The sequence below is a fragment of the Ovis aries genome, chromosome 5 (assembly GCF_016772045.2).
Source record: "Ovis aries strain OAR_USU_Benz2616 breed Rambouillet chromosome 5, ARS-UI_Ramb_v3.0, whole genome shotgun sequence".
NCBI classification, from domain to species: domain Eukaryota; kingdom Metazoa; phylum Chordata; class Mammalia; order Artiodactyla; family Bovidae; genus Ovis; species Ovis aries.
In genome coordinates, this window is record NC_056058.1 from 51289758 (window position 1) to 51316403 (window position 26646).

The 26646-nt window shown below is 42.9% G+C and overlaps 1 protein-coding gene and 1 non-coding gene across 8 annotated transcripts in view; both read right to left on the minus strand.

The window, feature by feature from the left end:
* The window catches only part of FGF1 (fibroblast growth factor 1), a 112651-nt gene that overhangs the window by 19163 nt on the left and 66842 nt on the right, over nucleotides 1-26646 (minus strand). For 5 of the 7 annotated variants that reach the window (XM_004008910.5, XM_004008909.5, XM_060415876.1 and 2 more), the window contains one exon: nucleotides 3990-4192. In XM_004008910.5, the coding sequence (XP_004008959.1) occupies nucleotides 3990-4158 (169 nt within the window). In that variant the 5' untranslated portion in view covers nucleotides 4159-4192. Of the gene's footprint in view, nucleotides 1-3989; nucleotides 4193-7519; nucleotides 7612-20260; nucleotides 20402-26646 lie in introns of those variants that run through there. The other 2 variants (XM_060415877.1, XM_042250963.1) reach the window with 2 other exon arrangements.
* On the minus strand, nucleotides 24734-24856 carry LOC114115080 (small nucleolar RNA SNORA36 family). The gene has a single exon (XR_003589578.1). It is a non-coding gene; the product is annotated as a small nucleolar RNA SNORA36 family (small nucleolar RNA).

Consider the following 26646-nt stretch of genomic DNA (forward strand, 5'->3'; position numbering starts at 1 on the left):
ACAGTTCATTCACTCATCCAATTAATATTTATTGGCCATGATCCTGACCACCCAGCCATGTGCTTGACACACAGGTTGCAGTGTTGAGCTGTGAGAGACGAAGTCCCCGTCCTCAGGGAGCCCAGCGAGGCAGGAGACCATTAGATAATCACACAAGGAAATGTGTGGCATGACCCCGAGGAGGGCTGCCTTGATACAGAAGGCGCTCCTCAAACACTGTGTGTCTGAGGTGAAGCTGGCCCTCATTCCCTGTCCCTGTCCCTCCTCCAGGAGCCTCCCTCTCCTGGTGATGTGGCCACTAACCAGCCCCCCAAGCCACACCCTAGGGGTCAACAAAAGTCTTCTCATACCCTGTGCCCAGCGCCCCTTCTCACAGCCTGCCAGTCTTCTGTCTGGTCCTGCCTGGCCTTCCTAGTGTGGCCAAGTAACAGATGTCCATAGTCTGCTTTGCTACCTGCCTGCAGCTGTGATTTGAGCCATTGTAAAGGGATGAACCAAAAACATCTCCTCTGCAGGCCAGAAATTCCCACCTGTGGAGACCTCTGACTCAGGTCTACAGGACAGTGGTCCGTGCACATCCATCTGTCCTGGGTTTATTCCACTCCAAGAAAGACCTTGGGTTAGGTTCTGGGAAACTTATTCTCCTGGGGGTAGGAAGGGAATACATTTTGCAGATTTCTCAGCCTTGTCCAGGGTAGATCAACTGGTTGGGGACAAAGAGAAGCTGTGAAAGGAGTTGAGGTTTTCTTTTTTTTTTTTTTTTGCCTGGTAGTACTGGAAGGCGTATAGTTCCATTTTGCATGGTGTATGTAGATTTATTTAAATATTTGATTGGCTTTTAGAAATACTCTCCCTGGAGGAAGTTTTAGAGTGTGGTTATCCACTTATCTTCATGGTCTCTAGTCATACTCCAACTAACGATCAAGGAATACAAACTGTTGTGCTAACCACCCAGGGATCATCCACTCCACGCCTGCCCAGGTTTCTGAAGAACCTTGAAATTCAGAAAGATTGTGGCAGTACCACCACTGGGCAGAAGAGGGCGACAGAGCCACATTTAGTGGGTGCATCCATGGCAGGGAGTCAGTCCTTTCGGCTGCAGGATCTCATGAGTTTTCAGCTTTGTCAGACACACAAGGCAGTGTTGCTTTTCCCATTGCACAGGTGAGGAAACTGAGCCTCAGTATTTCCCCGCTAGCTGAGATAGCCGGAAACACTGGAGAATTTCACATTTTTGTAGAGGAGAAGATGATGGGAAGGGTCTGGGGGCTGGGAGACTTGAAGCTGCTTTTGCAGAGCACTTTATGCCAAATGGAGAGAATGATAATTGTCTGGTGCTGATCCAGTTAGAAAGCAGCAGCATAGGAATATGACCTCAAGGTTTCTGACTCTAAATCTAGGCCTCCTGTCTCTGCAAGGGGTACATGGATTACCTGGTTCTCCTGGCACTGACAGGTAGTGGGGGATGGATTTTGGCTTACTCACCCTGCTTTGATTTCTGTCCTCCTTGGCCTTTGTTCTTAGTTCTAGACTAAGTAAATAGGCCAACACAACAACTCTGAATGTTGCCAGAGAGGCCTTGAATCAAAACCCGAATCCAAACCCTTGGCTTCCTGGAGGGCAGTGTTGCTGAAGAGAAGAGCCTAGGGAGGGTCGTTAAGGGCTATCCTGTGTTCCATGTGCTGTGTTGAGTGCGTGGAAATCTTGGTGGTGGTAGTGACGGTGATAGTGGTGATGACAGTAGCAACATGAACCAACATATGGGGAGCTGTTACGGTCAAGAGGCCGTGCCAAGAATTTTCGCTACATTGTCTCATGTAACCCGCCCAAGAAACTTGGGAGGCAAGTAATATTGCTCTTATTTTACAGTTGAGAAAAGTAAGGCCAGAACAGTTACATAACTAGCCTGAGTTCACTTGGGAAGTAATTAATCCACCATCACTCTTGTGTCGACCTCCTCATACAGACTCCTGTGCCACTGTATGCTGCCCTTCAGGGCTTCTGACATCTCAGGTCAGGCAGCTGAATTTGCAGCACTCTGCAGAAGTTGTCCCACATTCTGTACCCAGAATGCAGACTATAATGTTAACAGTGAAGTCACATGCCCTGTGTACAGAAATTCTAGTACTTGGAATTGTAATTGTAGCCTCCTGTGACCCCAGAATTTAAGGTTTCCCAGAAGAGCCAGCTTAACCCCATAGAATACATCACCAAGGTTGTCTTTTCCTCTGGGATGCGGAAGACCAGAGAACATTCTCGTTGGTTCAAAAAATTGATAAGACTTACTAGAAATGTTTAAAACCTTCCAGAAATTACAGCTTGTTCCCTTTATGTTGTGTGAGGCAGATCACACAAATTGTGTAGCTTGCCTGATACAACACAACAGATTGAAGTCTGAGTCCATTTATTTGCAACGAACATTGCCTGTGTGTATGTTTGACATACTCAGAAGTCTTTTTATTGCTATACTCTGGCACATATTTTTCATCAAGTATAGGCATTCGGAAGTCCATCTGAAAACAAGCCATTAAAACTAAGCTGACCCTGCAGCGGTCAGCCCCAAACTTCCTGCTTCTCATTGCAAGCGTCTGCTTGGTGGGTGAGAGGGAAGGGACAGTGCCACCTGGTTGATTAATGCTAGCTCCCGTCCCCATCATCTGTGCTTCTGTGGATGGAGAGTGGGCACCACTGGGGTGACCATTTGTGCCTAGTGCCTGCAACCTTTGGTGTATGTACATGCATGCTAAGTTGCTGCAGTTGTGTCCAGCTCTTTGCGACCCTATGGACCATAGCCTGCCAGGCTCCTCTGTCCATGGGATTTTCCAGGCAAGAATACTAGAGGGGTTGCCATGCCCTCCTCCAGGGGATCTTTCCAACCCAGGGATCAAACCCATATCTCTTGAGTCTCCTGCATTGGCAGGTGAGTTCTTTACCACAAGTACCACCTGGGAAGCCCTAACCTTTGGTGTAAATCAAATCAATAATAAAGACTACCATCACATCAAAGCCAGTGTTCTGTATCTCATTTCAAAGCCATCCTGCACAACCTTAAATTCTACCTGTGCTATTCTGTATCTCCTGATTTCATCCATACTTTCCTTCCCTTGGTTCATGACACGTTTGACCCCTCAGACCCTCTGAGCAGGGACCAGATCTAACTTTTGGCTCTGCTCCAACATCTAATGATTTGGTGGGGCTCAGGGAATCCCCAGTGACATCACAGTAGAACCCAGACACCTCGTATCAAACATACACACCACTGCCAGGAATACCAAAGCAGAAGGGAAGGATTTTTTTCTTAGTCAAGGAGAGTCTTTTCTCCAAAGTTATGCCGCCATTTATCAACACCATCTGAGAGCAGGGATGGCAGGAAAGCCCGGAGGAGATACTCAGCCTTTGGCTCAAATCGCTCCTACTCTCCTGTTTCTATAAGGTCTGGTGAATGACTTTACCCCTCCCCGTTACCGCAGCCACGTCTGCATGATATGCAGAGCGAGAGCAGCATAATTAATGATGTGTAAGACTACGATTGTGAACTAGGATCTCACAAATCAAGCCCAATGGAAACATAACCTGGAGAATCGGTTAACTTGAAATTGAGCCCTTGTCTGTTGGGAGTTTATTGCCCCTGCTCCGTGTGGCCCTTCCCGTCATGGAGTGAGACGGGCCCTGACTAGCCTTGGGGACCAGGCTTCTCGCTGCTTACAGGAATCTGGAACAGTTGAACATTGGCAGCCAGTCTGATCTCACAGCAAGTATGTTAGGTCAACAGAGAGTCCTCTTAAACTCTTGAAATCAGACTCCTTTAGGCAGGCTGTTGCCCTCACAACTCCCCGTTCTCCACACCCAGACCCTCTGTACCTTGTCACCCCTGTGTCTGTGTGTCATGTCTGAAAAGAATCTTGGAGAATGGGTTACAGCCCTTAGCTATTCTCCTTTCTCCCATCCCTGACTAAGGAAGATACCAGAAATGTGAGATGGATGCTTACTGTGCTGGTCGCTCCTGTCCTTCGTCCCATCCACTCTGCCATCTGGGAGGATTCTCAGGAAGTAGCCCCCGTTGCTGCAATAGAGGAGCTTGGGCTTCTTGTAATTGCCTAGAGGCAGGTTAAACTTCTCAGTCAGGGCCCTGAAGGTTGTGGTTTCTCCTTCAGCCATGGCTCAGCAGCTGCTGGTTGTGGCTGTTTCAAGGCTGTAAGAAATTAAACAACCCTGTAGGATGTTCTTCCAGCGAAGGTGCTGTGTGCACTTTCAAGAAGGCAAGGAGAGCCTCAGGGCACCGGCTTCTGGGTGGGCGGAAACCACAGACTGCCCAGGTGCTGCCCACAGTAAACAAGCCTGCGCAGTGGCCAGTGGTTAAGGAATGATGGTCCCTGGCAGGGGAGGGATTTTCAGTCATTTCCCACTTCCCAATTGGACACAGCTCTGGACCAGGCTGTGCGTTTTTTGGAATATCAAATTTGATCATTTTGGTGGATGGAAAAAAAAATAGTGTTTTGGTCCCTCCTTCTGATCCACACACATCCTCAAATTAAACACCAAAGTTGCACTAAAATAACACTCAGGGTCTGGCTGAAACCCACAAAAGCCAAGAGGCCGGCACCAAGGTTGTGCCCTCCACCCTCCCACTGTTTTGCCCAGGTGCTGAGGCCTGTGTACAGAGATAGCCCAGGGAGCCTGGGCACGCGAGACCCATGGGGGAAGGGGTGGGGTGGGCTGGGGTGGGGTGGAGTGTTTCCGAACTAGCCAACAGTTAATGTATAAAGGAAAATTATGGGTTTGCTGGTGGGAACGGAACCAGAAGTGGAGAAGTAGGCACGTGGAGGTGTTAGGTGGGGTTTTTAAAGGGCCATCACTGTGCCAAAGGAAATTTTATGGGGTGGAGTATTTTGAAGGTTCTGCTGGCTGTCGCCTGCATCCACAGCTTCCTGTACATCCTCAGATCACACAGGGAAGACAGTAGTCTATCCCTGGTACAAAAACTACCTTCACCCTAATTACTTCCTAATGAGAAGTCTTATGACACAGAAACCATTGTATGACCTTCTATGACCCTCTAATGCTATGTATACCCACTATACACAAATTATATTATCGGAAATGCATTGGTGAACCCACTATACACAAATTTAGATTATCAGTGTACAAATGGATTAGTGGACCCACTCTACACAAGTTTGTATTATCAGTGTACAAACACGTCAGTGGCCCTCTACGAACTGAAAAGCAAAGCTGATAAACTTTAGTATTTTAAAATATCTCCTTGCTCCACCATTTAGAAGACTGGATCAGTGCTTACTACAAGGACTGCACGAGAAAGAGGTGAAGAAGAGACCAGAAAACCACCGTGGGAATTTCATCTTATAAGAGTGAGTAGATGCCAATTGTACACACTGATTACCAAGCAGCCTTATAATACTAGTGATCATCAGCATCATTGTTAACATATTATGGGCTAGAAGTTAACTTATGTCATTGAGGCAGACACTGATATTATCCTCAATTTTTTTATAAGGTGAAACCAAAGCTTATAGCTGCTCATGGCCTGTCTCAACAGCTAGTAAGTGAGCCTCTAAAGGGGTCTGTTGAAAGAAAGCCCCAACTTGCCCTTCATTACCATGACAGTATTAAGTGACTTCAGTGATAGCACAGTGTTATTAGCAGAAGTGGGGGTTTTACTCATAGCGTGGCACGTACGTCTGCCCCCATGACCTAATCATTCATTGTTACTCATCTGTAACCCAGGTATTGGCTGTCACCACCAACAGCTTCCACTTTTGCCCCCATACATGTTGTCATTCCCTGGAGAACCCATGTCACCAGGTGTTAGGAGCCCTGTGAACTTAACAGAAGGCCAGCCAGTCTCCTACATCCCTCACATTCCCCTTCCAGCCGTCCAGCCGTCCCTGGAGTGGCTTCAGGGAGCTGCTCGCATAGAAGGTAATTCCAACAGAAATCAAGACAGCAATTTGGATGATTTGTCCTGGTGACTTTGGAATTAGAGTTCATGTTAGAAACCTCCACATGTTCCTCTGCTCCAGGCATTTTAATGTGTCTGGTACATCTCTTCCAATCTGCAGCCACATGGGCTATGGTTTGAAGTCCCTCCAAGGATCCTCAGAGTTTTGCATACACCATGTAAACTATCTTTAAAGTCAGATCACCTCCAAATATCTCCTTCACATAAGGCAAAACTCTGTCTAATCCTTTTCACATAGTATAATAACAGATGGAAAATTAATTTCATATACATCAGTTCCACAGGGCAGATGGCAGAGTTCATGCATTCCCTTCACAAAACCTCACTCTCTTTTCCAACACTCTCTTTATCCACAAGGCTCTGAGTCTCTGTGCCTACCTCTGTCTCTGTACTCAGCCCTGTTTCCTCCCAACCTCTCAATGTCCCTCTCCCTCCTCTTCCCCATTACACACAATTCTGGAATCCCCTCTGATGTAAAGCAATTCAGTGTTTCCAAACATGGGCATTTTCACCCGTCATCAGCATAGAACACTGACCAGATCCTTGTTCCTTAAATTACAGCTAAGAGATAACCCATACTTTTTGTTCTATCAGTCTTCTTTTCAAGCACCTAGTACTTAATTAGGTACAGGAGACAATAACTATATACTAGTGGTGGCCATTTCACTATACAAATAGTCATTTGTATTCTCCATCTTAGGTAGAATTTTGTTTCTTGCTGTCCCTGGATTTTCTCAAAGGGAGGTCCCCATGAGCCCTGGTCATGTAGCAGTTGCTGTGGTGAGGATGGCCTCCGTTCTAGATCTGGCACCCATTAGGAGTCTCCATTAAGTTGGTTTCTAAGTGTTGCATGTGAATTTGGCTCTACTCATTTACATTGTTGCTTCCATCCCATTGGGATGAAGGGGACAGTTCAGTTCAGTTCAGTCGCTCAGTCGTATCCGACTCTTTACGACCCCATGAATCACAGCACGCCAGGCCTCCCTGTCCATCACCATCTCCCGGAGTTCACTCAGACTCACATCCATCGAGTCCGTGATGCCATCCAGCCATCTCATCCTGGGTTGTCCCCTTCTCCCCCTGCCTTCAATCTCTCCCAGCATCAGAGTTTTTTCCAATGAGTCAACTCTTCGCATGAGGTGGCCAAAGTACTGGAGCTTCAGCTTTAGCATCATTCCTTCCAAAGAAATCCCAGGGTTGATCTCCTTCAGAATGGACTGGTTGGATCTCCTTGAAGTCAAGGGACCCTCAAAAGTCTGGCCAAGGTTGGAGGCCTCAGTTCTGGCCAAGATTTCTACTTATGCTCTAACATTCATGTATGTGTTAAGCCATGAAGTCTGGGCTTTATCCCTGCAACTCTACCCAGATAGGGCCTCTGCCAGAGGCCAGGCACCCCTTCCCTCTGGTTTGCATTGCAGCCTGGGGTTATACAACCCCCCACCTCTGCTCTGTGCCTGCTCCACCCAGTAAGAGGTGCAGTGACAGTGTGGCTGCATTGACTTAAGATTGCTCCCATCACCCTTCAGTTCAAATCCATACCTGAAATCTGAAGGTGATTTGCTGATCCCTGAAAATAAGCCTTGAGTTCAATGTGAATTTGGTAGGCTGTGACAGTGGCATATATGAATCAGCTGTAAAACATACAAAAATGAAGTATTTTTTTTGGTGAAGGAAACTCCAGAGGCATGAAATGCCCCTCCTCTTTTTGCTTTGTTTAGAGTTTACTTGTATTTTTAGTAGTGGTTGGTCCAAAGTTCCTTGCCAATCCAGTAAGTGTTAAAGGGACAGGCATGAAGAAAGTATATGACGCGATAAAACCATTAGGCAGCAGCTTTCCCAGACCCTTGGGGATTTTCACAAATTGCTCTAATAAATGAATCCATTAACTATGTGAAATCAGGCATAGAGCATAATGGAAATTTATAAGCCCTGCTCCTGCTTACTATAATCTTTTTGTTGGCTGTCAGGGAAGGGAGTTATCTCTGTGTATGTTGGGAGATAGAAAAGACCAAGCCCAATGGTCTTTTGTCATGTGCTTGGCCCAGCTCTCTGAGATTTGGGGCCCTGGGGAGATTTTCTCGACTTAACAGTGACAACCAAAGTGAGGAGAACACCAAGCCTATTGGAACATTCATATTAAGTCTGACATATTTTGTGAGCTGTAGTCTCTGGAAGAGAATCTGAGCTCTGACGTATGAATAGGATGTTAAGTATATGCTCTTACCCAGGAATACAACAGTCACTTTTCAGTGTGAGAGAGTAAGGAACACTGTACAGCTCTAGCTATGCTCAAATTGTCTCTGGGAGCCTGGGCGAGTCATTAACTTCTTCCAAGATGTTTCCTCTAACAATCCCCACCCTGCTGCCTACATCAGATTTAACCCTTCAACTGTCTGAAGGGTTAAATGAGCATAGTATTCATAACACTACTTAGAAAGTTTACAAGTGTGACCTGACCTCTAGGAGAGAGGGCTAGGTGGTTATGTTGAACTGGTCGAAGCCTAATGTGTTCTAGGTCAGTTGCAACTGAATGCTTAATTTAAAATAATTTTTTCAGAGGTGGCCCTAAGATGGCGGAGGAGTAGGACGGGGAAACCACTTTCTCGCCCACAAATTCATCAAAAGAACGTTTGAACGCTGAGTAAATTCCACAAAACTATTTCTGAATGCCGGCAGAGGACATCAGGCATCCAGAAAAGCAGTCCATTGTCTTCAAAAGGAGGTAGGAAAAAATATAAAAGATAAAAAGAGAGACAAAAGAGGTAGGGATGGAGATATGTCCCAGGAAGGGAGTCTTAAAAAAGAGAGAAGTTTCCAAACATCAGGAAGCACTCTCACTGGCGAGTCTGTGGCGAGCCTTGGAACCTCAGAGGGCAACATAACTGGGAGGAAAAATAAATAAATAATTAAACCCCACAGATTATGTGCCCAATGTAACTCCCAGCGGAGAAGCAATGCAGACGCCTGCATCCGCCACTAACAAGTGGGGGGCTGGGCAGGGAGGTGCTGGCTGCATTGCTTAGAGTAAGGACCAGGCCTGAATGCCCTAAGGGCAATCTGAGGGAACTAACTTGAGATAGCAAACCAGACTGTGGGATAGCTACCCCGCAACAAGCCCTAACTTAAGACACCGCCAGGCCCGCTCACAGAACAAAGGACTGACTAGAGCTAGCCGGCCTCGGACCAGCCCATTCCCCCTCTGGAGACAGGAAGTTGAGGGCAGCCAGAGCCAGAAGGGGGCTATCACGGCCCCAGAGAGGCATCATCTACCAAACTACAAGCAGGCTTCATTGCTAACCAAGGCTTCTTGAGATTCTGGATGGTCGACATCTGCCTGAGAAGGTGCACTGGTTGTACACCCAGAAAATTGAGCAGCAGGGACGGAGGAGGCAATAAGTCTCAGCAACCGCGCTTGCCAAACACTTGATCACCTGAGCTGCTCGGACCTGGAAAGGGCACAAAACGCAGGCCCAACCGAATCTGTGCCTTTGAGGAGTACCCGAGTATCTGAACCTGAGCCCTTAGACCTGGGAAGTGCATACAACCCAGGGCTGGCCTTAGACCATTCCTGGCAGAGCAACCTAGAGCCTGAGCAGTGTAGACAGGGAAAGCACACATGTCGTGAGCGGGGCCAAACCCAGTGGGCCTGAAACACTGCGAGCACTCCCCACACACGCAGTGATGTTTGTTTGCAGTGTTCCTTCCTCCCCACAGCACGACTGAACAAGTGAGCGTCAAAAAGTGTCCACCACCACCCCCTTGTGTCAGGGCAGAAACTAGACACTGAAGAGACCAGCAAACAGAAGAAGCTAAAGCAGAGGGAACCGCCTTGGAAGTGACAGGCGCAATAGATTAAAACCCTGTAGTTAGCACTGACTACATAGGAAGGGGCCTATAGATCTTTAGAAGTATAAGCCAGATCAAGGAACTATCTGAAAATGAACTGACCCCACAGTGACCATAACAACACCAGAGAAAGTCCTAGATATATTTTTACTATTATCATTCTTTAAAAAAATAAAAAATTTAAAAAAAATGTTAAGTCCTCTATTACTCCTTTAATTTTTATTTTTATAACCTACTATTACTTTGCAAAAAAGACCCTATTTTTAAAGCAAACTTCATATATATGTATATATATAATTATTTTATAATTTTTGTGACTTTGTTCTTTTTTCTTTAATATTGTATTTTTGAGACTCCAACCTCTACTCTAGATTTTTAATCTTTGCTTTTTGGTACTTGTTACTTTGTACCTTTAAGAGCCCAATCTTCAGTACCCCTTTTTACTTGGAAGCAAGATTACTGGCTTGACTGCTCTCTCCCCCTTTGGACTCTCCTTTTCATCCACCAGGTCACCTCTATCTGCCCCCTCCCCCTTCTCTTCTCTACCCAACTCTGTGAATCTCTGCGTGTTCCAGATTGTGGAGAACACTTAGGGAATTGATTACTGGCTGGATCTGTCTTTTTCCTTTTGATTCCCCCCTTTATCCTCCTGGCCACCTCTGTCTCCTTCCTCCCTCTTCTCTTCTCTGTATAACTACATGAACATCTCTGAGCGGTCCAGTTTGTGGAGTGCACATACGGAAGTGATTACTGGCAGCTTGCTCTCTCCTCTTTTGATTCCCCCTCTTCTCCTCCTGGTCACCTCTGTCTTCCTCCTCCCTCTTCTCTTCTCCATGTAACTCTGTGAACCTCTCTGGGTGTCCCTCACTGTGGAGAAACTTTTCATCTTTAGCCAAAATGTTTTATCATTGGTGCTGTGTAGATGGAGAAGTCTTGAGGCTTCTATAAGAATAAGACTGAAAACCAGAGGCAGGAGGCCGAAGTCCAAATCCTGAGAACACCAGAGAACTCCTGACTCCAGGGAACATTAAGCAATGGGAGCTCATCAAATGCCTCCATACCTACACTGAAACCAAGCACCACCAAGGGCCAACAAGTTCCAGAACAAGACATACCACACAAATTCTCCAGCAACACAGGAACATGGCCTTAAGCTTCAATACACAGGCTGCCCAAAGTCACTCCAAACCCATTGACATCTCATAACTCATTACTGGACACTTCATTGCACTCCAGAGAGAAGAAATCCAGCTCCACCCACCAGAACACCGACACAAGCTTCCCTAACCAGGAAATCTTGACAAGCCACCTGTCCAACCCCACCCACACTGAGGAAACTCCACAATAAAGAACTCCACAAACTGCCAGAATATGGAAAGGCCACCCCAAACACAGCAATATAAACAAGATAAAGAGGCAGAGAAATACCCAGCAGGTAAAGGAACAGGATCAGTTCAGTTCAGTTCAGTCGCTCAGTCATGTCCGACTCTTTGAGACCCCATGAATTGCAGCACGCCAGGCCTCCCTGTCCATCACCAACTCCCAGAGTTCACTCAGACTCAAGTCCACCAAGTCAGTGATGCCATCCAGCCATCTCATCCTCTGTTGTCCCCTTCTCCTCCTGCCCCCAATCCCTTCCAATATCAGAGTCTTTTCCAATGAGTCAACTCTTTGCGTGAGGTGGCCAAAGTACTGGAGTTTCAGCTTTAGCATCATTCCTTCCAAAGAACACCCAGGGCTGAACTCCTTTAGAATGGACTGGTTGGATCTCCTTGCAGTCCAAGGGACTCTCAAGAGTCTTCTCCAACACCACAGTTCAAAAGCATCAATTCTCCAGTGCTCAGCCTTCTTCACAGTCCAACTCTCATATCCATACATGACTACTGGAAAAACCATAGCCTTGACTAGACGGACCTTAGTCGGCAAATGCCCACTAAACCAAACAAGAGAGGAAGAACTAGGGAATCTAACTGATAAAGAATTCTGAATAATGATAGTGAAAATGATCCAAAATCTTGAAAACAAAATGGAGTTACAGATAAATAGCCTGGAGACAAGGATTGAGAAGGTGCAAGAAAGGTTTAACAAGGACCTAGAAGAAATAAAAAAGAGTCAATATATAATGAATAATGCAATAAATGAAATCAAAAAAACTCTGGAGGGAGCCAACAGTAGAATAATGGAGGCAGAAGTTAGGATAAGTGAGGTAGAAGATAGAATGGTAGAAATAAATAAAACCAAGAGGAAAAAAGAAAAACAAATAAAAAGAAATGAGGACAATCTCAGAGACCTCTGGGACAATGTTAAATGCCCCAACATTTGAGTCATAGGAGTCCCAGAAGAAGAAGACAAAAAGAAAGACCATGAGAAAATACTTGAGGAGATAATAGTTGAAAACTTCCCTAAAATGGGGAAGGAAATAATCACCCAAGTCCAAGAAACCCAGAGAGTCCCAAACAGGATAAACCCGAGGCGAAACACCCCAAGACACATATTTATCAAATTAACAAAGTTCAAACACAAAGAAGAAATATTAAAAGCAGCAAGGGAAAAACAACAAATAACACACAAAGGGATTCCCATAAGGATAATAGCTGATCTTTCAATAGAAACTCTTCAGGCCAGGAGGGAATGACAGGACATACTTAAAGTGATGAAAGAAAATAACCTACAGCCCAGATTCCTGTACCAGGCAAGGATCTCATTCAAATATGAAGGAGAAATCAAAAGCTTTACAGACAAGCAAAAGCTGAGAGAATTTAGCACCACCAAACCAACTCTCCAACAAATGCTAAAGGATCTTCTCTAGACAGGAAACACAGAAAGGGTGTATAAACTTGAACCCAAAACAATAAAGTAAATGGCAACAGGATCATACTTATCAATAATTATCGTAAACATAAATGGGTTGAATGCCCCAACCAAAAGACAAAGACTGGCTGAATGGATACAAAAACAAGACCTCTATATATGTTGTCTACAAGAGACCCACCTTGAAACAAGGGACACATACAGAATGAAAGTGAAGGGCTGAAAAAGATATTCCATGCAAATGGAGACCAAAGGAAAGCTGGAGCAGCAATACTCATATCAGATAAAATAGACTTTAAAACAAGGGCTTTGAAAAGAGACAAAGGACATTACATAACGATCAAAGGATCAATCCAAGAAGAAGATATAACAATTATAAATATATATGGACCCAACATAGGAGCAGTGCAATATGTAAGACAAATGCTAACAAGTATGAAAGGGGAAATTAACAACACAACAATAGTGGGAGACTTTAATACCCCACTCATATACAGAAGAACTGTACAAAAAAGATCTTCGTGACCCGGATAATCGCAATGGTGTGATCACTCATCTAGAGCCAGACATCCTGGAATGTGGAGTCAGGTGGGCCTTAGAAAGCATCACTATGAACAAAGCTAGTGGAGGTGATGGAATTCCATTTGAGCTATTTCAAATCCTGAAAGATGATGCTGTGAAAGTGCTGTACTCAATATGCCAACAAATTTGGAAAACTCAGCAGTGACCACAGGACTGGAAAAGGTCAGTTTTCATTCCAGTCCAAAGAAAGGCAATGCCAAAGAATGATTAAACTACTGCACAATTGCACGCATGTCACATGCTAGTAAAGTAATGCTCAAAATTCTCCAAGCCAGGCTTCAGCAATATGTGAACCGTGAACTTCCTGATGTTCAAGCTGGATTTAGAAAAAGCAAAGGAACCAGAGATCAAATTGCTAACATCCTCTGGATCATGGAAAAAGCAAGAGAGTTCCAGAAAAACATCTACTTCTGCTTTATTGACTATGCCAAAGCCTTTGACTTTGTGGATCACAATAAACTGTGGAAAATTCTGAAAGAGATGGGAATACCAGACCATCTGACCTGCCTCTTGAGAAATCTGTATGCAGGTCAGGAAGCAACAGTTAGAACTGGACATGGAACAACAGACTGGTTCCAAATAGGAAAAGGAGTACATCAAGGCTATATATTGTCGCCCGGCTTATTTAACTTCTATGCAGAGTACATCATGAAAAACGCTGGACTGGAAGAAACACAAGCTGGAATCAAGATTGCTGGGAGAAATCTCAATAACCTCAGATATGCAGATGATATCACCCTTATGGCAGAAAGTGAAGAGGAACTCAAAAGCCTCTTGATGAAAGTGAAAGAGGAGAGTGAAAAAGTTGGCTTAAAGCTCAACATTCAGAAAACTAAGATCATGGCATCCGGTCCCATCACTTCATGGGAAATAGATGGGGAAACAGTGTCAGACTTTATTTTTGGGGGCTCCAAAATCACTGCAGATGATGACTGCAGCCATGAAATTAAAAGACGCTTACTCCTTGGAAGAAAAGTTATGACCAACCTAGATAGTATATTAAAAAGCAGAGACATTACTTTGCCGACTAAGGTCCGTCTAGTCAAGGCTATGGTTTTTCCTGTGGTCATGTATGGATGTGAGAGTTGGACTGTGAAGAAAGCTGAGCGCCGAAGAATTGATGCTTTTGAACTGTGGTGTTGGAGAAGACTCTTGAGAGTCCCTTGGACTGCAAGGAGATCCAACCAGTCCCTTCTGAAGGAGATCAGCCCTGGGATTTCTTTGGAAGGAATGATGCTAAAGCTGAAACTCCAGTACTTTGGCCACCTCATGCGAAGAGTTGACTCATTGGAAAAGACTCTGATGCTGGGGGGGATTGGGGGCAGGAGGAGAAGGGGACGACAGAGGATGAGATGGCTAGATGGCATCAGTGACTTGATGGACGTGAGTCTGAGTGAACTCTGGGAGTTGGTGATGGACAGGGAGGCCTGGCATGCTGTGATTCATGGGGTCTCAAAAAGTCAGACACGACTGTGTGACTGAACTGAACTGAACTGATACCTATGGATAGATCAACTAAACAGAAAATTAACAAGGAAACACAAACTTTAAATGATACAATAGACCAGTTAGACCTTTTTGATATCTATAGGACATTTCACCCCAACACAATGAATTTCACCTTTTTCTCAAGCGCACACGGAACCTTCTCCAAGATTGATTACATCCTGGGCCATAAATCTAGCCTTGGTAAATTCAAAAAAATTGAAATCATTCCAAGCATCTTTTCTGACTACAATGCAGTAAGATTAGATGTCAATTACAGGAGAAAAACTATTAAAAATTTCAACATATGGAGGGTGAACAACACGCTGCTGAATAACCAACGAATCAGAGAAATCAAAAAAGAAATAAAGAAATATGTATAGAAACGAATGAAAATGAAAACACAAAAACTCAAAACCCATGGGACACTGTAAAAACAGTGCTAAGGGGAAGGTTCATAGCAATACAGGCATACCTCAAGAGACAAGAAAAAAGTGAAATAAATAACCTAACTCTACACCTAACGCAACTAGAAAAGGAAGAAATGGAGAACCCCAGAGTTAATAGAAGGGAAGAAATCTTAAAAATTAGGGCAGAAATACATGCAAAAGAAAAGAGACCTTAGCAAACATCAACAAAGCCAGAAGCTGGTTCTTTGAGAAGATAACTAAAATTGACAAACCATTAGCCAGACTCATCAAGAAGCAAGGGGAGAAAAATAAAATCAATAAAGTTAGAAATGAAAATGGAGAGATCACAACAGACAACACAGAAATACAGAGGATCATAAGAGACTACTATCAGCAATTATATGCCAATAAAATGGACAACGTTGAAGAAATGGACAAATCCTTAGAAAGTACAACTTTCCAAACCTGAACCAGGAAGAAATAGAAAATCTTAACAGATTTATCACAAGCATGGAAATTGAAACTGTAATCAGAAATATTCCAGCAAACAAAAGCCCAGGTCCAGAAGGCTTCAAAGCTGAATTCTACCAAAAATTTAGAGAAGAGCTAACACCTATCCTATTCAAACTCTTCCAGAAAATTGCAGAGGAACATAAACTTCCAAACTCATTCTATGAGGCCACCATCACCCTAATACCAAAACCTGACAAAGATACCACAAAAAAAAGAAAACTGCAGGCCAATATCACTGATGAACATAGATGCAAAAATCCTTAACAAAATTCTAACAATCAGAATCCAACAGCACATTAAAAAGGTCATACACCATGACCAAGTGGGCTTTATCCCAGGGATGCAAGGATTCTTCAATATCCACAAATCAATCAATGTAATACACCACATTAACAAATTGAAAAATAAAAGCCATATGATTATCTCAGTAGATGCAGAGAAGGCCTTTGACAAAATTCAACATCCATTTATGATAAAAACCCTCCAGAAAGCAGGAATAGAAGGAGTATACCTCAACATAATAAAAGCTATCTATGACAAACCCGCAGCAAACATTATCCTCAATGGTGAAAAATTGAAAGCATTTCCCTAAAGTCAGGAACAAGACAAGGGTGCTCACTCTCACCACTACTATTCAACATAGTTTTGGAAGTTTTGGCCACAGCAATCAGAGCAGAAAAAGAAATAAAAGGAATCCAAGTTGGAAAAGAAGTAGTAAAACTCTCACTGTTTGCAGACGACATGATTCTCTACATAGAAAACCCTAAAGATTCACCAGAAAATTACTAGAGCTAATCAATGAATATAGTAAAGTTGCAGGATGTAAAATCAACACACAGAAATCCCTTGCATTCCTATACACTAATAATGCGAAAATAGAGAAATTAAGGAAACAATTCAATTTACCATTGCAACGAAAAGAATAAAATATTTACAAATATATCTACCTAAAGAAACAAAATACCTATATGTAGAAAACTACAAAACACTGTTGAAAGAAATCAAAGAGAACACTAATAGATGGAGAAATATACTGTGTTCATGTATTGGAAGGATCAATATAGTGAAAATGAGTATACTACCCAAAGCAATCTATAGAGTCAATGCAATCCCTTTCAAGCTACCAATGGTATTTTTCACAGAGCTAGAACAAATAATTTCACAATTTGTATGGAAATACAAAAAAACCTCAAATAGCCAAAGCAATCTTGAGAAAGAAGAATGGAACTGGAGGAATCAACCTGCCTGACTTCAGGCTCTACTACAAAGCCACAGTCATCAAGACAGTATGGGACTGGCACAAAGACAGAAATATAGATCAATGGAATAAAATAGATAGCCCAGAGATAAATCCACACACCTATGGACACGTTATCTTTGTCAAAGGAGGCAAGAACATGCAGTGGAGAAAAGACAATCTCTTTAACAAGTGGTGCTGGGGGAACTGGTCAACCACTTGTAAAAGAATGAAACTAGAACACTTTCTAACACTATACACAAAAATAAACTCAAAATGGATTAAAGATCTACACATAATACCAGAAACTATAAAACTCGTAGAGGAGACATAGGCAAACACTCTCTGACATAAATCACAGCAGGATCCTCTATGACCCACCTTCCAGAATATTGGAAATAAAAGCAAAAATAAACAAATGGGACCTAATTAAAATTAAAAGCTTCTGCACAACAAAGGAAACTATAAGCAAGGTGAAAAGACAGCCTTCAGAATGGGAGAAAATAATAGCAAATGAAGCAACTGACAAAGAATTAATCTCAAAAATATACAAGCAACTCCTGCAGCTCAATTCCAGAAAAATAAACGACCCAATCAAAAAATGGGCCAAAGAACTAAACAGACTTTTCTCCAAAGAAGACATACAGCTGTAACAAACACATGAAAAGATGCTCAACATCACATATTATCAGAGAAATGCAAATCAAAACCACAATGAGGTACCATTTCATGCCAGTCAGAATGGCTACTATCCAAAAGTCTACAAGCAATAAATGCTGGAGAGGGTGTGGAGAAAAGGGAACCCTCTTACACTGTTGGTGGGAATGCACACTAGTACAGCCACTATGGAGAACAGTGTGGAGATTCCTTAAAAAAAAAAAAAAACAAAAAAACTGGAACTAGAACTGCCATACAACCCAGCAATCCCACTGCTGGGCATACACATTGAGGAAACCAGAATTGAAAGAGACACATGTACACCAGTGTTCATCACAGCACTGTTTATAATAGCCAGGACATGGAAGCAACCTAGATGTCCATCAGCAGACAAATGGAAAAGAAAGCTGTGGTACATATACACAATGGAGTATTACTCAGCCATTAAAAAGAATACATGTGAATCAGTTCTAATGAGGTGGATGAGACTGGAGCCTATTATACGAGTGAAGTAAGCCAGAAAGAAAAACACCAATATAGTATACTAACACATATATATGGAATTTAGAAAGATGGTAATGCTAACCCTATATGCGAGACAGCGAAAGAGACACAGATGTATAGAACAGTCTTTTGGACTCTGGGAAAGGGCAGGGGTGGGATCATTTGGCAGAATGGCATTGAAACGTGTATTATCATATGTGAAGCAAATCGCCAGTCCAGGTTCGATGCATGATACAGGATGCTCGGGGCTGGGGCACTGGGATGACCCAGAGGGATGGTGTGGGGAAGGATGTGGGAGGGGGGTTCAGGATGAGGAACACATGTACACCCATGATGGATTCATGTCAGTATACTGCAAAACCAATACAACATTGTAAAGTAATTAGCCTCCAATTAAAATTTTAAAACTTATGTTATAAAATAATTTTTTCAGCTGGTGTAGAAATAGAGTTTTTCTCCCCTCTAATATTTGGCAGAAATTAGCCAAGCCCTTCTTCCCTCATCATTCAAGCCTTAAACAGAGTGGAAAATGTGGGGGAGGCACAGGTAAGCCATGGTCATGTGAGAGAGAATCCAGGTCACTGTTTCAGACTCGGTTTTCAGCTCACTGACAGTTATTTAAGGAATGTTCATGAGGCTTGCTGTTTCTAGGACACATTTGTGTTCAGTGTGGCCCTGGGCTAGGTCAGAAGGGAAGACATGGTTCTAAGAATCAAAGGAAGACAAACATTGATGTTTATTCTTTTTTAATTTTGTTTTTAATTTCTGTCACTGCTTCAGCAATGCAGAATACCTATGAAGGAGGATGTTTTGCAAAGTGTATTAAGCCATTGAAAGTAAGTACATAGGCATCTGTTAAGGTGGTAATTGGGTATGTGTCCTCAAATTCAGTATATGTAAAACAGATCTCACCTTTGGCCTCAAAAGTACCCCATGTCCTTTCTCTAATCTCTTTGAATGGTGTGACTCAAAAGCCTGAACTCTTCCTTAGAGATACTCATTTAACTTAGATTTTGACAAGTCAAAAATACATGTTAAAAGAAATAGAATGTATTCATTCCAACAAGCAACTGACAGGTATAAGGGAAAAGAAATGAATAAAACTGTTCTTATCCCAAAGAATCTAGAAAAAAAGAGAAAACTAATAGAAACTTTAAAAAACACTGCTCATAATTAACTGGCAGAAATAAATTCAAATATGTTTATATCACAATAAATGTAAATGGGCTAAATTTGCTAGTTGTTGGATTTTCTAAAAAAATCCATCTACACTGATTACAAGAGACGCATTAAAAGCATGAGGACACAGAAAGGTTAAAAGAAAAAGGATGAAAACCAGACACCAAAAGTTAACCAACAATTTAAGTTAGTATAGCAGTATTAATATATTAATAATATAAAATAGGTCTGTGGCAAAAGGAATGATCAGGGATAAAAGGGATCACTGCATAATGGTAACTGGGTCAATTCAACAGAGAGATGTAAAACTTCTAAGCCTGTGTATACTTAATGCTGCTTCTGCTAAGTCGCTTCAGTCATGTCCGACTCTGTGTGACCCCATAGATGGCAGCCCACCAGGCTCCCCCGTCCCTGGGATTCTCCAGGCAAGAACACTGGAGTGGGTTGCCATTTCCTTCTCCAATGCATGAAGGTGAAAAGAGAAAGTGAAGTCGCTCAGTCATGTCTGACTCTTAGCGACCACATGGACTGCAGCCTACCAGGCTCCTCCATCCATGGGATTTTCCAGGCAAGAGTACTGGAGTGGAGTGCCATATACTTAATGATGTAGCCTTAAAAATGAAAATGGACAAATACATGAAGAGAAGTCGTTGACCAGTCCACAATGATGGTGAGAGATTTTAGCACATTTTTATCATAAGTAATAGAGCAGATAGAGAAAAAATACTACAGATGTGGAAGATAAAAATACAAAGTTAACATGCTTAATTGAAGAAACCATATAAGAGAACCCTATACCCAACAATTAGTTAATACCATTTTTCTCATGGACACACAGAGCATTTACAAAAATTGACCATGTTCAAGGTCATAAAGTAAGACTCAACACAAATAGAATTTTGTTGAGACTATTCTTTGGTTAGAGTAGAAATCACTGCCACCCATCCCACGTGTGACAAAGCCCTTTAAACTGTGCCTCTTCAATGTCTGCTAGCATCACCCTCCCTCTTGCATTTTCACTGTGCTCCTGAGAGCAAGTGTAACACCTTCTCTCACCTGGGCTACTGAGACGGGCAGCAGTGGCCTCTCTTTTCCAGCACTGCTCTCTTCCAGTCCACTTTCTACCTTGCTGCCAGTGACCATTCTAACGTATGAAAAGGAGCATTTCTCTCCTATTGAAGACCTTAGACTGTGTCCGCAGGTTCTCTGCTGCCGTCAGGATAAAACCCAAACCTATGACCTATGGCCTTTCCTCATCTGGTCCCCACCTAACCTTGTCACAATCAGCCAGCCACGTTCTCTCTCTCTCTCTTCCTTCTTCCACCCTTCCACTGTGGCCTGACTAAGTCATACTCATCTTTCAAAAATTCATCTCAGATATTTCCTCCTCCAGAAAGCCTGTTTGGACATGTCCCCAGCCCTAACCTCCCCACTTTTCCTCCATTCCACAGACACCAGTTTAGATTAGTTGATTCCCTAATGCTCCCATGGCAGCATTCCATTTATTCTGTCATAGCACTAGGTGTAATTGCTGTACATATTCCCTACTTAAACCATTCATTATTTTCTAGTTGCTCTGGGATAAAGAGTAAGGCCAGAACAAGGACAGCAGGGTTCTGTGAGGACCAGCCCTGCTGATGCCTCTACCCCTGCTGATGCCCCTTCATGTTCTCTTTCTAAGCTTCTACTTTCTTGAAAACATGGATTCCCACCCACCTTAAGACCTTTACCTACACTATTCCCTCTCTGTGGAGCACTGTTCTCCTCCTCCTCCCCTCTACCTTACTCACCTGGTTAACTCCTACTTTTTTTTCCAGTCTTAGTTCAATTCTCATTTCCTCAAGCCTTGCCTGACTTCCATTAACTGGATTAGGTTCCTCTAGTTCTCCCAGGACCGTTTAACATTTCTTCAGAGCTCTTATTTCAGTTTTTAATTACACCTTCATTCTTTATGATTATTTAATTACTGTCTCTTTGTGACTGAGCTGTCAGCTCCATGATAGTACACACTAATCTGTCTTGCTCATCATGGTAGCCTAGTACCTGGCAAAATGCCTGTTACTGAATGGGCATTTGATAAATATTTGTTGAAAGAGTGAATGAATATAATTTGACTATGTTTGCTTGACCGTCTCCTACATTAGTTTCCAAGGCCCTGGAACAGAAACTGCTTTTTCTTTCTAAACACAGAACTTAGCAAATGGCTGGACATAATCAGTGTTATGTGCATTTCTGTTGATTGAATACCAGGCCAGTCCCTTCTCGGGAGCCTCTCATGGAAACATATTATCAGGCCACCTAATTAGAAGGTGGTGTCCTAAAGGTGTTAACAGAGGAGCTAAGCCAAGAGCCTACATGTATTTTAATTTGGTTCAGATTAGGTCTGGAATATCCTATTCTTTGTTAAAAGCAGGCCAAAACCTGGTTCTCATCTTGTAGAAGATACTTACTACTTTGAAGGAAATGTTAAGGAAATTAAAGATCTTAAAGGAAGGGATCAGACCCTTTGGTCTCAAGTCTAACCTCTTTATCTCACCTAGAGAAAGTTGGTAGGGTCAGGAAAAAAGTTCCAGGTGTTGTTATTTCTGCCAGGGAGTGTCAGGTTGGCAGGAACCCACTTCATACCCTCTGGAGAGGAGAGGGAGACAAGTGTGTTCTTCTCCCCTCTTTCCTATTCTACTCTTGGTGTGTACCAGGTCTGCACCAGGACTGAGGAAGGAATGGAGCCATGACTCCCTGGTCTGGGCTATCACTTCTGCATGTTCCTCCTAAGCCAGATCTGTTCCATGAGCTGATATCTCATCTTCCAAAGTTAGCAGTAAACTATGGACATGGCCATGGGGTGGACTTGACAGTGGCATGTAGGAGATGACTCCTACAAGTTTGTGAAAGCCAATTTATTAATTCATGAGTTTTGCTAGCCGGTTGTTGAACCATTAGTAACTTGTAAATTGGCCCCAGGGAGAGTATTTACACCACAGAAATTGGCAGATGCTGTAAGAAAAGACTTTCTCTCTCTCTATTCTTCCTTTCCCTCTTTCTCTCCCTGCCTTCCTTCCTTCCTTCCTTTTTTTCCTCTGACTGTCAAACTCAGGTTGGAGTTCTGGCTGGACACTCACTAGTGTGTGTCTTTTTTTTTTTTTTTTTTAACTCCTCATCTCCAGAATGAGGCCCCCATAGTAGCAGCTACTTCATGTAGTTCTGTAAGCCATAAATAATAATGCATCCAAAGCACTGAGCCCAGCACTTGAAAACTTATAAGCATTCAGTATATGTTAGCTTGATTACCAGCCTCCATGTATCTTATTGTTTGGTTTTGCCAGTTATCTGTGCTATTAAAATTGAACAAAGTTGATTTTTAATGTTTACTGATATTTTAGCAATATTTGAAAATATTTTTAAAGTGATAGGGTAGAAATTTTTCATGTCACTGACATGCAGTGATGCTCTTTTCTCATTTGGTTAGATGTTGATTATAATATACTATGGGTTTGTGTGTGTTACTGTCCAGGATGATAGAAAATCTATATTTCAGTTGTCTTCATCTGCAATACTCTTTAATTTAGTATTCTTCTAATCCTTAAGAATCCCAAAGTCATTGAAGATAAACTATCCCCTGGCTTCCAGAATCAAATATTACATGAGGGAGATCAAAATGTCATATTGTTTTTTAAGATAACTTCTACTCTGCACCTGTCAAGGGCAGGATGCTGCAGATGTTCTGAAAATTTGCAAAAGAAGGAAAAATAAAATAAAATTTTAAAAGGCCTGAAATCCCTAATCCATAATTCTGAAATTCAGTTCAGTTCAGTTCAGTTGCTCAGTCGTGTCCGACTCTTTGAGACCCCATGAATTGCAGCACGCCAGGCCTCCCTGTCCATCACCAACTCCCGGAGTTTATCCAAACTCATGTCCATCGAGTCGGTGATGCCATCCAGCCATCTTATCCTCTGTTGTCCCCTTCTCCTCCTGCCCCCAATCCCTCCCAGCATCAGGGTCTTTTCCAATGAGTCAACTCTTCACATGAGGTGGCCAAAGTATTGGAGTTTCAGCTTTAGCATCAGTCCTTCCAATGAACACCCAGGACTGATCTCCTTTAGAATGGACTGGTTGGATCTCCTTGCAGTCCAAGGGACTCTCAAGAGTCTTCTCCAACACCAAAAGACTCTGAAAACCGGAAGTCCTTTCATAATTCAAATGTGGCAAAACCTGACACAGACTGTCCTGAGACTTTTTAAAGTTTTTTTTTTTTTATTCCATTTTGTGTTAATATTTATATAGTCTGGTGCAGAGTTACTAACATGCTTGATTTTAGGCTACTATGCCAGACACCTCTGGAATTGTTCCATCATATACAATATACACACCATACTACCTTTCTAAAATCTCCCAAATTCTGGATTTTGAAACATATCTAAGTCTTTTCGAAACAGGAATTCTGGACCTGTAGTAGAAATCATGTCTGCCTTTAAGGTATTCACAGTCTGGCCATACCAGACGTATGAAGTCATAAAGTTATGCTTCAGATAAGAGGGACATAGATGCTTAGACCAACTGTAGCCAGCAGGAAGTGGGGACTGTTCATCTAATTGGGCTGGGTCACCCAATGGCTCAGTCCCAGCCTTAGGTCTTACACCCCTCAATGAAGAGTAGAAAATATGAGTAGACACGTACATTCCAAAGAATCTCCTCCAATATCCTTCATTCCTTCCCTTGATTCCCAAATTTAATTCTCTGCAGTCTGGCTTAACCATTCCCAAAACACTTCCCCCTTAGAGCATCATTTGTTTAGACATCAGGAATTCTTTTAAATGCTTAGAGAAAACGGCCTCTGTTCAAGAGGAAAAACAGTGCTCCCTGGTGCAGCTGTGTGCTCTGTGGGCCCCAGGTCTGTCTGGGCTTAATGGTACACCCCAGGCCAGAGCATCCAGCAGGCACTCAGCCATTCTGAAGACCTGCACACATCCTCAATGGAAACATCCTTCTTGCAGACTGACACTTTAAAGCCCCAGGGCCTCGAGCCAAATGCAAAGTGATTCTGCAGGGGCTCTAGCAACCCTTTCCACCCATCCTCTAGCCTTCTCTTACTGATGTGTCTCCACAAATCTTTTGAATCTGTTGTGCAAATTAACAGTCTCCAGGACCAGCCCAGCAAGGACATTCCTTTCTTGAAATCAACAGACCTTCCAGCTCATAGAAAGAGAGTCTGTTTGCTGAGTTGTTGGTTTGTTTTTTTTTTCCTTTTTTTCTTTTCTCCTGACCTAGAAAATTTGGCTTCTACAAACTCAGTCTTTTGAAGTATGTGTTTGTTATCTCTTTGGAAATGCTGAGGCCTTGCCCTACCATATGTTTCCCAATAGCCTACCCTGGACATACCCATAAATAATAAAATATGCCCATAAATAATAAAATAGTGACCTTTTCTAGAATATTTATTATGTACCAGGTACTGACTTAAATGCTTTGTATATATTATATTAATTAATCTTGAAGAACTTCCTTTAGGCAGGCATTGCTTTTATTTCTTTGTTTTAATGGTTAGGAGGTAAATGAATAGAGAAATACTTTCTAGCCATCAGCTATCCTAGCCAGTTTGATGTCCCTGAGTTTAATTAGCAGAACAGAGATGCTGCCCTGAACTGAACTCAAGGCATTCCTTGTTTGTCCCCTATTTTGCTTCTGAAGACCCTGAGACTCAGAGAGCTTAAGTAATTTGTCTTAAGGTCACACAGCTGCTGTTGCTGCTGCTAAGTCGCTTCAGTCATGCCCAATTCTGTGTGACCCCATAGATGGCAGCCCACAGGGTTCCCTCGTCAGGCAAGAACACTGGAGTGGGTTGCCATTTCCTTCTCCAATGCATGAAAGTGAAAAGTGAAAGTGAAGTTGCTCAGCTGCATAAATGTGAAAACTGAGAGCTGAAGAAAGACTTTTCTGACTCCAGAGTCCATGATTTGAATTGCCAAAGAAACATGAGGAAGAGAATAAAATGCCTGTTGGATTAAGTGATCCTTAGCTTTTCGGCTTGTTTCACCCCACCAGCTTCCGTAGCTTGCAAAGGGCCCTGGCCTGTGTTCTGCTGAAGGTACTTTTTTCCTTGAATGAAGTCTTTGACGGGTTCTCCTTTGACACATGACTATCGTCTTCCCCAGCGGTATAGTGGCCCCCACCCGCACTTTCCTATTGTCACTGTGATGCTCGCCCCAAATAACCCAACAATGGTTAAATCTTTCTTCACTTTTGTCACTGCAGAGTCATTTGCCTTTACTTTTAAAGGGCTGGGGTGAGGTCTGAGGTCACTGGGCAGACTGAAAGATCTTCCTTCCTACTGTGTTGAAAAGGCCATGAAAAAGGGAGGTTCTCATAGACATTGCTTTTTATTTTCTGTTGGGTCTTTAACTACTTGCATGACCTGGCGAGTCATTTAATTTTTCTGATCCTTATTGGTAAAAGGAAGCTGTTAGGAGGACTGATCCTATTGTGGTGCCATGAGGACAGGAGAGAGTGAGGCCTGGGAAGGGCCTTATATGTAGTGAGTGAGTGCCGTGAAAATGGAAGATATTATGACTGTTGTTAGTAAGAGTGTATGTTTTATCCTATGTGTTGATTATTTACTTTTTTACAACATTTAGGGTTTCACAAAGCATCTTACATGAGTAAGCTATCATCTGGGAGTGTCAGTTGCATAGACGGTACATTAGGTACTTAATAATCATTTCATATTTGCTCTTCCTGCTGTTATATCAAATGGATAAAGGCCTCTCCTTTTCTCTGGCCAAGAGACCTGGGGTGCAGAGAGGCTGAGTGAGTGACTTATCAAAGCAAACCTATGACTCAGCCAAGACTAAAACCCTCAGTCTCGAGATATCAGTTTATCTTGCTGCCTCCCCTCTGTGGGGCAACCTCGTTTCCAAGGGCCCCATGCTCACTCGAAACATTAAAAAATCAAAAAGACAAAACTCACATTTCTTCCAGACAGTGATTTCCAAATGTCTCTGGAAGAAGAGTTAGCTTTCCTGGCAGGCGGTTTTGTGTTGGAAGGTGCTTGGATACGAAAGAGGAATGTAAACCCCATGGAACTCGTTTCACATGTCAGAGTCTATTCTGGATCTTGAAAGTGGGCCACAGAGGCCCCAGCTCTGCCCCAAAAGCTACATTCCTGTGGAGGCATCCAGCAGGAAGCGGACGGGGAGCAGAGCCCAGGATTCACAGAGGGACCCAGTGGATGTCACAGCCAAAGGGCAGGAAGAAAAGAATCCCCTACCCCAGCACCAGCCTTCCAGAGCCTGGTCCCTGCTGAGCTTGCCTCAAGGCAGTGTGAAATTTGTTTCCTTTTGTATTATTTCTTTTTAAGGACTTTGGCTATTTTTATAAGTTCCTTTCACTTGCCTACTCTCTTTGATCCCACATGAAAAGTCCAAAAGGGACCAATGTCCAGTTTCACT